Source organism: Arachis hypogaea, chromosome 4 (genome assembly GCF_003086295.3).
Source record: "Arachis hypogaea cultivar Tifrunner chromosome 4, arahy.Tifrunner.gnm2.J5K5, whole genome shotgun sequence".
NCBI classification, from domain to species: domain Eukaryota; kingdom Viridiplantae; phylum Streptophyta; class Magnoliopsida; order Fabales; family Fabaceae; genus Arachis; species Arachis hypogaea.
This window is the reverse complement of record NC_092039.1, coordinates 125387231-125401536: the sequence shown is the minus strand read 5'-3', so window position 1 is coordinate 125401536 and position 14306 is coordinate 125387231. Positions and strand designations below refer to the sequence as shown.

The following is a 14306-nucleotide window of genomic DNA, read 5'->3' as shown; positions in this document are numbered from 1 at the left end:
ACACACCAGACACCACCAAACAATAGTACATATGAATTGAGACTGCAAAAGAAATTTTCATAGTCTTCATAATTTGTTTTAAATACTGATATTATATACTAAAAAGTACCAGACAAGAGGAATAAGAGATTAATTTTCATGGAGCTGTGAACTGATTTTGACTAGGTAAATGAACTAAAATCCCCAACTTTTTTGAATTCTAAGTGATTACCAAATCTTGGAGGTTGTTTGTGTTGTTTTGATGTTTGGGGTGGAATGATCTTTTTCTTGTTAAGCTGGTTATGCTTTTGAAAACTAACTGGGTGGTATCTTTTTTTCCTATAGCAGCACAACTACAGGATGGTATTTCTGTAAGTTATCTTTTTTACTACTAGTTATGTTCCTTTACCAAACAAGAGAACAAGATAAACCACCATGAATGTTATTCAATGAGAATAATTGATTTTGACCGTGTGGCAAATGTATAACTCAACTATTCAAAGTGTTATTACAAGTTCATAAAACTTCCATCTCCTGCTTTGATCTAAGAAACTCAAATGAGAATCATAAGCAACTGTAACCTAATCTATTCCTTATTCAAGTGAAGGAATTGTGTCGAGGTCACAATCATCATGTTTAGCTAGTTGATGTGCCTTTCAATTTTTACCTTTTATTGATTTTTCTTTATTAGGAGTGTTGAATTTCTGGGAGAAGAACAGATAAAGAAGATAGTAATATATGAAGTTGTATTGAAGTTATTGTTACTTGATACAAGAATCATGCTATTTATAAAGATATTTTCAACTAACCTCATAAATATCCATCTACTAACTACTAGCTAATACTAACTTAACTCCCAACTACTAACAACTCTAATAATATTTTAATATGGCCCCGCAAGCTGTTGGATGGAAGATGTCCATAATCACCAGCTTGGATAACTTCTGACGAGATGATCGAGGAAGAGACGTGCAACACGGTAATGCAGAAGAAGAGAGAGGTGCAATGTGGGCCGTGATTCTGATCATGACAGAAAAGAGGAACAGGCCTTCTACTCTGGCTAGGGGGAATACTTGAACAGCGTGCAGTGACGCAGAAGAGACCATGGTATGGCCCGGTGACGCAGAGGAAGAAGACGCGTTTGGTAGCGGATGCCAGTGATTTTTGACCTGTTGAACTCCAAAAAAAGGGAGGAGACGTCATGGACGCCGCGATGACCAGCAGTGTTTTGAACAGATAGATAAAGAGAGGAAGAAACAAGGCTACTTCTCTCATTCTGTGTTTGAGAGTGAGACAACCAGGGAAGAAAAATAAGAGAGAAGAAAGGAGACGTCGGGACGTCGTGATGATCAGCAGTGGATTAAATAGATAGATAAAGAGAGGAAGAAAATATACAGACAGGAGGTGGGTTTTTTACCGAAGAAGAAGGAGAAAAAAAGAAGAGAAGAGAAAATAAGAAAAAGTGATGATCACAACAAACTTTGAGAGGCGCGTGAAAGTGTAGGTCTCAATGACCATAATTTTGGGTAATAGAAAGAGAGAGGGAATGATATAACCAAGACAACACCAGCTATTGAAAACAAAAGATCATCAGTTTAGAGGAGAAGAAACAGAGTCGGTGACAAAGGTTGGATTTTCACTAGAATGAACATAGAAAGGACTAGTGGAATTTTGTGCTACGTTAGAAGATGATTTTGCCATTAGAGAGGAAGAAGACAATGGAGACTAATTATTTGGGTTTAAAAAAAAGTATGGTGATTTTTCACCGAAAAACTAATGGCTTATCATATTCAAGGAGGATACCATGTTGAATATTAAATTACTCTTCCACCTTAGCCCATGACTACAAAGAATCCAAAGAAGATGAGCAAGTCAAACTTCATGTGGCAAAGCATGGTCAAGAATATTTGCACCACGAAAAAGGTGAAGAGCATGTTGACAGACACGTTGATACTTTGAACGGCTAAACGAATTTCCAATGGAAAGATCTCACTGGGCACCAACCACCCACTAGGACCCCATGACCATGCAAACCCGGCCACATATAGATGCAAATAAACATCATCACCACAATAGCATACCACACTGGCAAAGCACCGGGGTTTTCATTAATTCTGAACTTGGCTCCAATAGCAGCAGCTACTACGGCCTGACATATGATCATTTGGGTTCTGCCTTCTAGAAAAAGGGCTCTCTTACCCCACTTGTCAACCCCATAAATAGACACAACGGTGGCAGCCACATTTACGACGTAGTGCTGCCGCCGTCCGTGCTGTCGGCGCTGTTCGTGGCCAAGCCCTCTCTTGTAGCTCGGCGTCCTCCTTCCCTCTGTCTTCTGTTATTAAATTACTCTTCCACCTTAACCCATGACAACAATAAAGAAGTCTCGTGGTCCACAAATTCAGCCCAACAGAATACATAAATTCAATTACAATTTTAGTCTTTATTATTTTATGTTTATCTTATCTTTAGTTGTTCTTATATTATCTTTATTTGCTTTTATCTTTCATAGGACAATGCTCTATATATATTTAGTTTTACCCTCATAGTTCACAGCACACTTCAGTACAATTCAATCAGTCAACAATCAATAAAAATTTCTTCATATTTTCTTTTCCTATTCTTTTACAATTTTATCATGGTATCAGAGCCATGGTATCCTCCTTGAGGAGGATATATAAGTTATCATCTTTTCGGTGAGAAATCACCATGCTTCTTTTTCAACCTCCTCCCACAATAAATAATCATAGATTTAGTAACATGCATCCAAGTGAAAATTCTACCACAATTTTGGTTATCTCGATTCTTTACCAGCAATTCCGTCTGTGCCACCTTTCTTCTGGCAGTTCTGTCTGCATTCTGTTTCAGCAGTTTAATATGCATTTTGTTTTAGTAGTTCCATCTGCACTCTTATCGCGCTCTATATGCCCTCTTTCTTATCGCGCTCTACGCACCCTCTCTTATTGCGCTCTATGCGCTTATTTTTTCATTTTTCTTTTGAAGATCGCTGCTCTAGCACAGCATTTCCTTTTATATTTTTGCCGTCGGCAGCTCAAGCTCCGCCGTACGCATTTTTTGAAGATCGCTGCTCAAGCACAGCATCTCCTTTTATATTTTTGCCATCGGCAGCTCAAGCTCCACCACACGCATCTTCCTCCGCGTCACCACGTCATACGCGCTTTTCTCATCAATTTCATCGGAACTCATCCAAGCTGTGGATTATTGACGTCTTCCATCCACTAGCTTGCGGGGGCATATTAAATTACTCTTCCACCTTAACCTATGACAACGATAAAGAAGTCTCATGACCCACAAAGTCAGCCCAACATAATACATAAATTCAATTATAATTTTAGTCTTTATTATCTTATCTTTAGTTGTTCTTATCTTATCTTTATTTGCTTTTATCTTTCATCTATATATATTTAATTTTACCCTCATAGTTCACAACACACTTCAGTACAATTCAATCAGTCAACAATCAATAAAAATTTCTTCATATTTTCTTTTTCTATTATTTCACAATTTTATCATTGAATTTCGAGAAGAAGAACAGATAAAGAAGATAGTAATATATGAAGTTGTATTGAAGTTGTTGTTACATGATACAAAGAGTCATGCTATTTATAAAGATATTTTCAACTAATCTCATAAATATCCATCTACTAACTACTAGCTATTATTAACTTAACTCCCAACTACTGACAACTCTAATAATATTTTAATAAGTAGTTTTCTGTTTGTAAATACATCAAATTTACTATTTTTTTTCCAATTAATAATGCAACTTGGCAATCTTGATTCTAACTATTTATATTCATATTTATTTATTTTTGGGGTCAACCAATCACTTTTTTTTTGTCGCGAACCAATGACCTTTTATTAAGAGTCCTATTTTAGTTTTTTGTTCAACGAAAAATCTGCGTATGTTAATTTAATTTGATTAATGGTTGACATTATGTTATATGCATACATAATGTATTTTTTTATTTTTGTATTAAATAATTTTCGTGTAATTAATGTATTTTTTTATCGTGCTGAATATTTTTTATGTATCCTACGAGTCATTCACTAATACAACACTATATATATGCGTGCTTATAGTTTAATACTTACGTGTACATGTATGAGATTCAAAATTAATAAGCATGTATAAATAATATTTGTGCATGTCATGTGATACATAAAGTTTTAGGGGTGGTGATTAATGTATTGGATACCATGAAAAAGGGAAGTTCTCATTTTTCAACTTACTATGCTTTCAAATGAAGGCAGAATTGTGTTACTACTACTTAGTTTAAGTGGTTAACAATACACTACTCTATCCTATCTTTTTGACATTTAGATTTATTTGAAACATATCTGGAACTGGATCATAATCAAGTATGGAATTCCTTTCAAACTAAATTCAAAACTTCCATCTCCCAATCTTCCTAGTCTCGAAGTTACGAATTAAACATTATTATAGTTATGCCAATTATTATCTAGGAGTTGTTTTGGACAATATTTATGTAATTTATATTTGAAGTTATCTATCTTAGTTAGTAAGTTCCTTCTTAATAGAAAATTAATAATAAATAAAAATAAAAAAAAGACATATTTTGATACAAGTCAAAATAATTTTTTTTTAAGTAATTCTTTTTTATGATCATCTTGTAAATAAGTATAATTTTATGAGATTAAATTTTATTAAAATGAAAAAATTGATAAAATAAACAAGTAAAAATTTATGAATCTTTAAATTAAAATAATAATTAAACATAATAAAAATTATAAATTTAATGATAATTTAATTCTTATTTTATCTTTTTCCAACTTTAAGTATATTCAGAATTTTCATTTAGTTTCATTGGTTTTTTTTATTAGTAGTTTTCTGTTATAACAAATACATCAAGTTTACTATTTTTTTTAATTAATAATGCAACTTGGTAATTTTGATTCTAACCATTTATATTCATATTTATTTATTTTGGGAGTCAACCAATCATCTTTTTTTGTCATGAACCAATGACCTTTTATTAAGAGTCCTATTTTAATTTTTCGTTTAACAAAAAAATCTGTATATATTAATTTAATTTGATTAATGATTGTTATTATGCTATATGTATACATAATGTTTTTTTATTTATTTCTGAATTGAACATTTTTCGTGCGATTAATATATTTTTTGACCGTGCTAAATATTTTCCGTACGAGTTATTCACTAATACAATACTATATATATGCGTGCTTATAGTTTAATACTTACGTATACATGTATGAGATTCAAAATTAATAAGCATGTCTTATATATAACTTGGTAAAATTAAAGCTTTCTCTTTTTCATTATGTTTTTCTTAGCTCACAAGCACAATATATTATTGAGTCACATTTATTTATTTGTATAATGGTCCTCAAAAGTGGCTACACTTTTTTTTTTTACTTTTCATGAAAGATACAATTATAGAACAAAGTGCAAGAAACTAGTGGAGGATACAGTATTTTTTCACACATATATGTCTTTTTGAAAAATGCAAAATAGAAACTAATAAAATTAAGATTGTGCTATATATATCACGGTAAAGTTTTCTTAGTTCAAATGGTATTGATGACTGGTTCTAAAATAAAGTACCTGCACTTTTTAGTTTTCTTTTATGAAAGGTATAAGACATATATGCACAAGTAGCGAGAACAAAGCATGCATGTTGATAAAATTCATGGAGATTATTTTGACATTTGTACAAAGGATTGACCCCATGTATATGATTGATCTCTGCATGTTCTTGATTAATTAGCTTCAGATAGCAACTTATTGCACCCACCAAATTAAATTGATTCCAAAGACAAAGAGAACGTTGATTTCCTATTGATTAAGGTATCTATTTTATCTTCTATTTTTTTTTTTTCACCTGAGAGATAAAATTGCACTTTGATTTATTAGACCTAATAATTAATATTCATACAATTGAAATATTTCGCACCATAAAATTACTACGCATTATGTTACTCATAAAATTAAGGTAAATATTCGGTTAGTTTTAATAATTTTACTAATTTTTTAATTAAGTTTTTATATTATTTTTTTAATTCAGTCTTTATATTATTTTTAATTTTGTTATTTGTTATTAGGTCTTTTTTTGTCAAAAACGTTAAAATTAACAGAATATTTTTCGAAATCTAATTAGATTTTTAATTGTGGATACTTTTAATTTACAGAAAAATATTCAGTTAATTATAATATTTAATTTTATACTAAAACTGACTTAATTACAAAATTAAAAACAATGTAAAAACTTAATTAAAAAATGTATAAAAACTTAATTAATTATAAATTTTGTATAACTATAGAGATCAATAAAATAATTAAACCAAAAATTAATTATTAAGTTGTTATATCTGTTAGTTAATTACTTAATTAGTAACCATTCAATTCTGTCTAGCTATCATCAATTAGTAGTACCAAAATATATGTATATTTATCTTTTAATTCACATTGATTATTCCTATTATGGGTTCATCCTTAACATATTCATAGTTAGATCTATCAAAAATTACAAATTCTAGGAATAGAATATCATTTGGTATTACAATACTACTACTAACGTCTTCCCTATCGCCTTATATTTTAGTTCAAATATTTATAAACATCTATATATATTTATAGGTATAATTATCTGAGCATTATGCTAAGTAAGGGGAAATATAAAGTAGTTAAATAGTTATTAGATGAAAGTGTTGTTTCAACTTTCAAAAGCAAAACGTGTAATAAGTGGCAGCAAAGCACACATTATAATGAAGCAAACTTTTTTTTTTAATTTGCTTTATATATGATCCACAAGTTCTGAAGCTGCATGCAAATATCTCCACAAACTCTATAGATAGTTCCTACACCAGCTAGCAATAATAGCAGAAAAGGAACTTCAAACGCTAAAAAAAAGTGACCAAATTGTCTCCTCTCAAATGTGGTGAAAAATCTCTCATATCAATATCACACGAGAGAAATAATGATACCTGAAAAAAAAAAGAATTCTTTCCATTTTTTAAAATTATTTGGTAAATTATGATTTCTTACTTTACACTGTTTAAATAGGATTAAAAAAAATATTGAATGACGAGAAATCACACTTTATTAAATAATTAAAAAAAATTGAAAAGATCTACTGAGTACTTAATATTAGTATATTACACATCTAATATTATAACTAATATTTAAGATAAAAAATTTTAAAATTCTTAAAAATATAATATTCAAAACTTAATTAGAAAAAACATCCAAAATTCAAACTCTATAAAAACTAATCTTTAGTAGCTTGATACTAAATTTGTTTGACAACCTGTTAAATATTAGTTGAAATTGAATGCTCATGTTTTGTTTGTTTATTTTTTTTTATAATATAAAAGGCAACTTTTTTTTATATCTTCTTTCTTTCCTTATCAGTTATTTTAATTAAGGGTAAAGTATACTTTTTGTTCCTGAAGTTTGTCAAAAGTTTCAAAAATACCCTTAAGTTTTATTTTGTTTCAATTTTGTCCCAAAAGTTTTCGATTTGCATCAAATATACCCCGACGGCTAAATTTTCAAAAAAATTAAGACCAATCTAATAATAATGCATGAAAATGATGCTTGATTTGCTTGTGTTGAGGGTTGTTCTTATGAAATTGTTGTTGAATTGGTCTTAAATTTTTTGAAAAATTAGCCGCTAAAGGTATATTTGATGCAAATCGAAAATTTCTAGGACAAAATTGAAACAAAATAAAACTTAGGGGTATTTTTTAAACTTTTGTCAAACTTCAGGGACAAAAAATATACTTTACCCTTTAATTAATTTTAAAAACGAAAGATGTATGTATAAAAATAATGTACATAAAAGTTATGCATATAACATTACTCTTATCTAAGCCAATAAATTATACCTCAAATGACATAATCTTTTCATACTTATTTAGAAGTCGTGCGTTCAAGTTTCACTTCAAACTTTGAGGGAAAAAAAATTACTCTTATCCAAATTAAATAAATAAAGGAAAATATTGCAAATTGAAAAACAAATTGAACAAACCAAGTCAGTAAAGCATGGTTGTTTTACTTGTTTAAGTTATTACAATAATTTTTTATTATTAGTATTGTCTTATTGGAGATAATTTCTATTCGAATATTTGAGATTTGCAGAAGTTATAGTCTTTCCACCACCAACTTTTTTTTATTTAACAAATACATAAATATAGTAATAGTTGGTAAAAAAAATAGCACTAACCTTTTTTTAGGTAAAACACATCTTTTTTTTTCCTATCTAGAACTTCTCGCTCCATTAGTAGCAAAATGCACAGAAAAGAAACCAATCTTGGGCAATAAAAAGGTTAGTAATCTAACAAAGCTCATGGGCTTTTATAAGCCCATAATGGCAAACGTGACCAATTAGAAGCCCAAAATTTTAACCAAAAAAGAAGCCCAAATATTAATATAGCCTTTTAGTATGTAGAAAAATCACTTTGACCCAAAAAAAAAAGAAAAACCCTAATAACCAGAACTGAAAAACCCTCTTTTCTTCTGCTTGCTCCTTCTCCAACTCGTTTCATCGCCATCTAACGCAGAGAAACCCGCCACCGCGAGTTCCAAGGTTCGTTTCTTCTTCCTTTGTCTTCGTTTCCACTATGGTTTTTTCATTTACCATTGAGATGGTTCTGTAAAATGAATGGAAATAGGGAATCTGGGTCAGCTTCAAAATGCTAACTTTTTTGTGATTTTTGTTGTTTGGTACGTCACAATTTTTTAGTTGAATTTAGAAGAGTAGTATAATGGGGAAGAAGAGAAAGCATAGTGAGACTGCAGCTGTGGCAGTTCCCAAAAAGGATGAAGCTGCTCCAGAGAGACCAGCAAGGACCCTTTTGGGTTGGAAGGATAAGAGTGAAGTCAACGGTGATGATTCTCAAGTCAAGGATGTTGAACTTGATGATTCACCTATATTCAGGAACAAAGAGAAGGTTTTGGTCACTTGCTCTAGGCGTATCAATTTCAGGTACTACCACATGCCCTCCATGTGCTTGTAGAAAAGTTTCTATGATCAAAATGTTGAAGAAGATCTTTTTTCTGGGAATGTTGTGTCTTTTTTTTTTAATTTTTTTATAAATGATATGGAAACCAAATATTTGATTTTTAGGTACCGGCACTTGATGTTGAATGTGGTCTCGCTTTTGCCTCATTGTAAGAAGGACAACAAGGTTGAATCGAAGGAATCTAAAGGGGCCACATTGAATGAGCTCGTTGAGCTCAAAAATTGTTCCTCTTGTTTGTTTTTTGAGGTATTTATTTCACAAACATTTTCATTACCAATCTCTGTTTAAATTAGGTTCCTTGTGGTTATGCTATGCTGCTGTTTGCTAGAAAAGTATATGGTTCGTGTCTATAGGGTTCTATGTAGGTTTTTACTTTTTATTGGTCACATCATTCAGATGCAATAAGCTATTGTGCAAAATTTTGCATTTTTATGATTTAATATAGGCAACTTGATGCATTATGATTACGGTCTTACTTCCCGTTTTCTATACATGAATTCCAGTGCAGGAAGGGAAAAGATCTTTATCTCTGGATGGCAAAATGCCCCAATGGTCCGTCTGTGAAATTTTTAGTTAGCGCTGGTAATGTATATTTTTCTTATCTCGTCTGAGTATTTATATAGAGTTACATATATTACATGATGCTAATTTGCTCGCCATAATTGTTGTGTTCTGGACTCTGGGCTATGCACTTTGCTTTATGATTATTTGTGTTCTTCTATGTTCTTTTACTTTTCCGGTGCCGTTTTTCTTATCTCTGTTTTTTTTAACTGGTTTCCAGTGCACACAATGGAGGAATTGAAATTAACTGGAAATCACCTAAAAGGTTCCCGCCCAATTTTGACATTTTCAACAAATTTTGAAAAAGATGCACATTGGAGACTCTTAAAGGAGATGTTATTACAGGTATTTGATTTGTTTCTTTCCTGTAAGTAGTATTTTTTTTTATTGTTTATCTAGTTTCAGCTGGAAGAAAGTTTTAAGAAATCTCCTAATAATTATTTCATATAAACACAAGGATTATTCTTAAAAAGTGTTTTACTTGCACCTTCAAGATGTATTTGTGATCTTATGGAGCAGTTGTCACAAATCTTCGAACATGCACTTCTTTATTATTTCATACAGAAAAGTTTGATTACTGCTGACATACTCTTTCTTTCTTTTCTTCAGATATTTGAAACTCCAAAAGACCACAGAAAAGCTAAACCTTTCCATGATCACGTGTTTGTTTTCTCAATAGCTGATGACCATATATGGTTCCGGAACTACCAGGTTTGCCTTAAAATTATTTAAGATATTCCACTCCTTTAGTGTTTATCAGTTGACCACTGGATTAAGTCAGGAGAGAAAAGAAACTATACTCGATAAAGATGAACATGCCTTGCACACCATGTCACCACTTACCAATGCATTATTACAGGAATATAGTTTCCATGAATTTGATGGCATGATATTGATCTAGTGATTATAGTTTTCCATGTTCCATAATGTATTGAGGTGTCTTAATAAGTTAAATGAGATAGAGGTGTCATTTTCTTCATCTATATACGCATTAAACAAATGGTAGCTTGTGAGCATGATTTCCCTTTGCTTCCTGAGCCATGTTTCGCAAACTAAACTTTTCTTTTCCATGCAGATCGATGTTCCTCACAATGAGACAGACAAATTACCCCGAGGAGGCCTCGAACAAATGAATTTGGTTGAGGTCTGAAAATTTGTTTATTGTTATTTATGAATTGCTCTGTCAATTTATAATCTTCCTTTATTAACCCTTGTGCTCTAATTGCTTATTTAGGTTGGCCCGCGGTTCTGCTTGAACCCAATTAAGATATTTGGTGGCAGTTTTGGAGGGCCAACATTATATGCGAATCCATTCTACGTGTCACCAAATCAGGTACTAGCATGCTCTCCATCTATATTTTTTATAGCGAAAATAGTTTTATTGACACTGGTTGTGTTCATGGCCTTACCATATTGGTTTCTCGCAGGTTCGAGCATTGGAGAAACGGAAGAAGTCTGGGAAATATGCAAAGAAGATCAAGGCAAAGACAAGGAGGAAAATGCATGAGATGTCTAATCCTCTGGAGCCCGATGAGTTTGCAGATATGTGGAAAGAGTGAAATTTTGGGAAAGTTCATGTTACCTCCCCTTCATCCAAGCATGAAATGCCAATTTTGAGTAAAATATGTTTCTGTTTACCATCACATTATAATCTAAAAACATAGGTTGGTGCCTTTTTGGTTCTGTAATTTTCATGCCCTAAGATTCTTATGGTTACTGCTTATTAAGCATCCTTAGATAGATATATTTATGTCATGTAATTCACTAATTCTTATGTAAGATTTTGGTTTGATGGAAAATAACACTTTCGGTCAGAGGGTTTTGTTTTGTTTTGTTTTTTTTTAATAATGAAGTAAAAGATTTGAGAAACTAATCATACCTGAAAGTTGTCAAGTTTAAACCCTGAACTGTAAAGTATAACCCCCGAAACAGTGTCCAACAAATTTGTGAATAGTGTAAATTAAGGGCATGAAGAAATTTTAAATATTTGGCCTCCCAATAGTGGTTAAAGTATAATGTACTAGGAAAAGTAAAAAGAAAAATAAAAAGCATCAACAAATTCTACTTCTCAAATAATTTTCAGCTTAATCTATTTGTATTGGTCAAGTGGTCATTATATTTGTTCCTTTTAAGGATAGACCTTTAAATAAAGTTAGGTGAATTAGTCTGTTTTCGTCCTGCCAATTAGGAGAATCTAGTAATTGAATTTAATTAATACATACCATGAAGGAAACCGTTTATTTTTGTAGATATTGGTAAAACTTTGATGTAATATTTTATTATTTAATTTTATGGTATTTTTCAAAATTATGAAGGTAACACAATACATCTACGTATTGACAATATGTTCTCCGCGTATTATATATTTTAGTTAGCCCAAAAGAATCTCCGAAAATAATTTGAAAATACAAACATTATTTTTTTATAAGTAACAAATAATTTTTACATTTCACAAATAATTTATACATCTGATTTAAAATTTTAAATAGTTGAGAGAATATTTAAATAACTATTTAGAGATTTATGCAAAAAATTGAACAAAATTCGATCTCTTGATTTTTTTTTTACATTTTTTTAACATTTCAGTCATTAAAAAATTACAAAAAAATCATAAAAAATCAAATAATATATATCTCTAATATCTGGTTCATCTTTTATGTTTTAATTTTTTTGAGAATTTATTCGTTGTTCGTATTTTTAAAATTTGCTTTGTTAATAATATAAATTTTTTAGTACTACATTTTAGCAAGTATGAATTATATTATGAACTTACAAATATGTTCTATTCTATCTGTGAGCAACAAGTTGAGATCTTTTTATTTCTAAAGAATTATTATCTAGAGTTGAAAGATCAAACATAGTTACATAGAGGGGACCCGAGACAATTTTTGGAGTATCGAAACTCCATAAACAAAATAAGTAACAAAGTTGTATTTTGTTTGTTTTTATCATTATTATTTGCATTTATTTTTGTGTTGGGCTAATGGAGTAGTATACTAAAAACAAATTAATTTGGGCTAGGGGTTTTTCATGATTTTGTGCGATAAAAAAAATCTGGGCCATTATTATTTTGATTTAATATTAGATTATTATAAAATTATAAAAAAATAAAAAGACGAGTATTTTTTTAGAATTAATATGAAAAGATTAAAATATCATTTAAAAGTAACAGAAAATTTAATTTAATTTCAAAAAAAGTAAAATAAATTTGTAATAAAATTTAAAAAGACAAAAATAGTAAAATGTTTTTTTAAGATTAGAGTTATTTAATTATTTTAAAAATAAAAAATTTATATTATATTTTAAAACGATAAAAGTACTTTTTTTAAAGAATAACATTAAAATTTAAAAGTCTAAAATATTTATTTAGTATTAATGGTCTTTTCAAATACTTTAAAAATTAGAATTTGTCCTAGATATTAAAAAAATGAAAATATACTATTTAAAATTAATCTTGAAAAGACTAAAATATCCTTTTAAGATTATTGTTTTTTAATTAAATTATAATGTTAAAATTTAAATTTAATTTTAAAAAATTACGATACATTTTTAGATCATTTTAAAATGACAAAAATACTAGTTATATAATCAAGGCTGTTTTATTAATTTAAAAGAAGAAATTTGTATTTGGTTTTAATAGATCCAAATACATTATTTAGTATTCATTTTAAGGTTAAATCACTTTGTCAGCTTTTATAATTTTACTAAATTTGTAGTTAAGTATTTATAGTTTAAAAGTTTTCAATTGATTTCTTACACTATTTTAAAATAGAATACCGGAACAATTAAAATAGAGACAAAAATTGAAGATAGTTTAAAAACATATCAAGAATAGAAGAATAGAAAATGATGAAGGACATATAACGTCGAACAAGACACCGGTGACAGTGGTAAATAGCAGTGATAGATTTGGTTAGAAATGAAATTTGAAAAAGAGAGCTATGAGATAAAATAAATGTAAAGAATTTTTTAATTTCAAACAGAAGAGGTAAAATAAATATAAAGAAAATAATAAAAATTTTAATTGCAAAAAACTAATTTAAAAATAAAAATATGTGGAATATTAATTCATTAAATAATTAAAAACTTTATATACTGTTGATTCACCAAACTATTAGAGAGTATTATAAACGTAATTGTACTAAAAATAATATGAGTATATTAATTTTTTAATTTATAATTAATAATTTTAAACAGTTATTTTTTTAAATCGAATAAATATAATTAATCATATAAATATAATAATAGGAATACGTTTATTTTTATTAAATTAAATTAAGTTATTAATTAAATTATATTTATTTAAATTTTAATTTAAAAATTTTATAATTTTAAATTTTAAATTATGTGAACAAAATTATATTAAATAAAAATAAAAATATATTAGTAAGATCTACTGTAATGAATTTATGAAATTCTAAAACAAAATAAATCTTAAAAGATAAAAATAAAAAATTGTTATGGAAACAATAATTTTTAAATTTTATTTCAATAAACAAATTAACACTAATAAAACACTAATTTAAAAAAAAAATCGTTGCTCAATAAGTAAAGATGGGAGATTAATATTTTATGATTATTTTATGATTTTTATTTAAAAGTATAATTTTATGTTAGTATTAATTTTAAAAAAAAAATATAATTTGTTGGCATTAATTGTTGGATGGTGTTATTAATATATAATAAAAGCTCTATTAATAGAATATGTGTTAGAATACTCTGCCAAATACACATTA

At 28.9% G+C, this 14306-nt stretch overlaps 1 protein-coding gene across 1 annotated transcript; it reads left to right on the top strand.

The window, feature by feature from the left end:
• The first annotated feature begins 8442 nt into the window (after window positions 1–8442).
• On the top strand, window positions 8443–11384 carry LOC112797974 (ribosome biogenesis protein BRX1 homolog 2). The gene is made up of 9 exons (XM_025841105.3): window positions 8443–8573; window positions 8730–8972; window positions 9114–9255; window positions 9513–9591; window positions 9791–9915; window positions 10180–10281; window positions 10646–10714; window positions 10805–10903; window positions 10998–11384. The coding sequence occupies exons 2-9, from the start codon at window positions 8752–8754 to the stop codon at window positions 11127–11129; spliced, it is 969 nt and encodes a 322-aa protein (XP_025696890.1). The 5' UTR covers window positions 8443–8573; window positions 8730–8751; the 3' UTR covers window positions 11130–11384.
• The last annotated feature ends 2922 nt before the right edge of the window (window positions 11385–14306 follow it).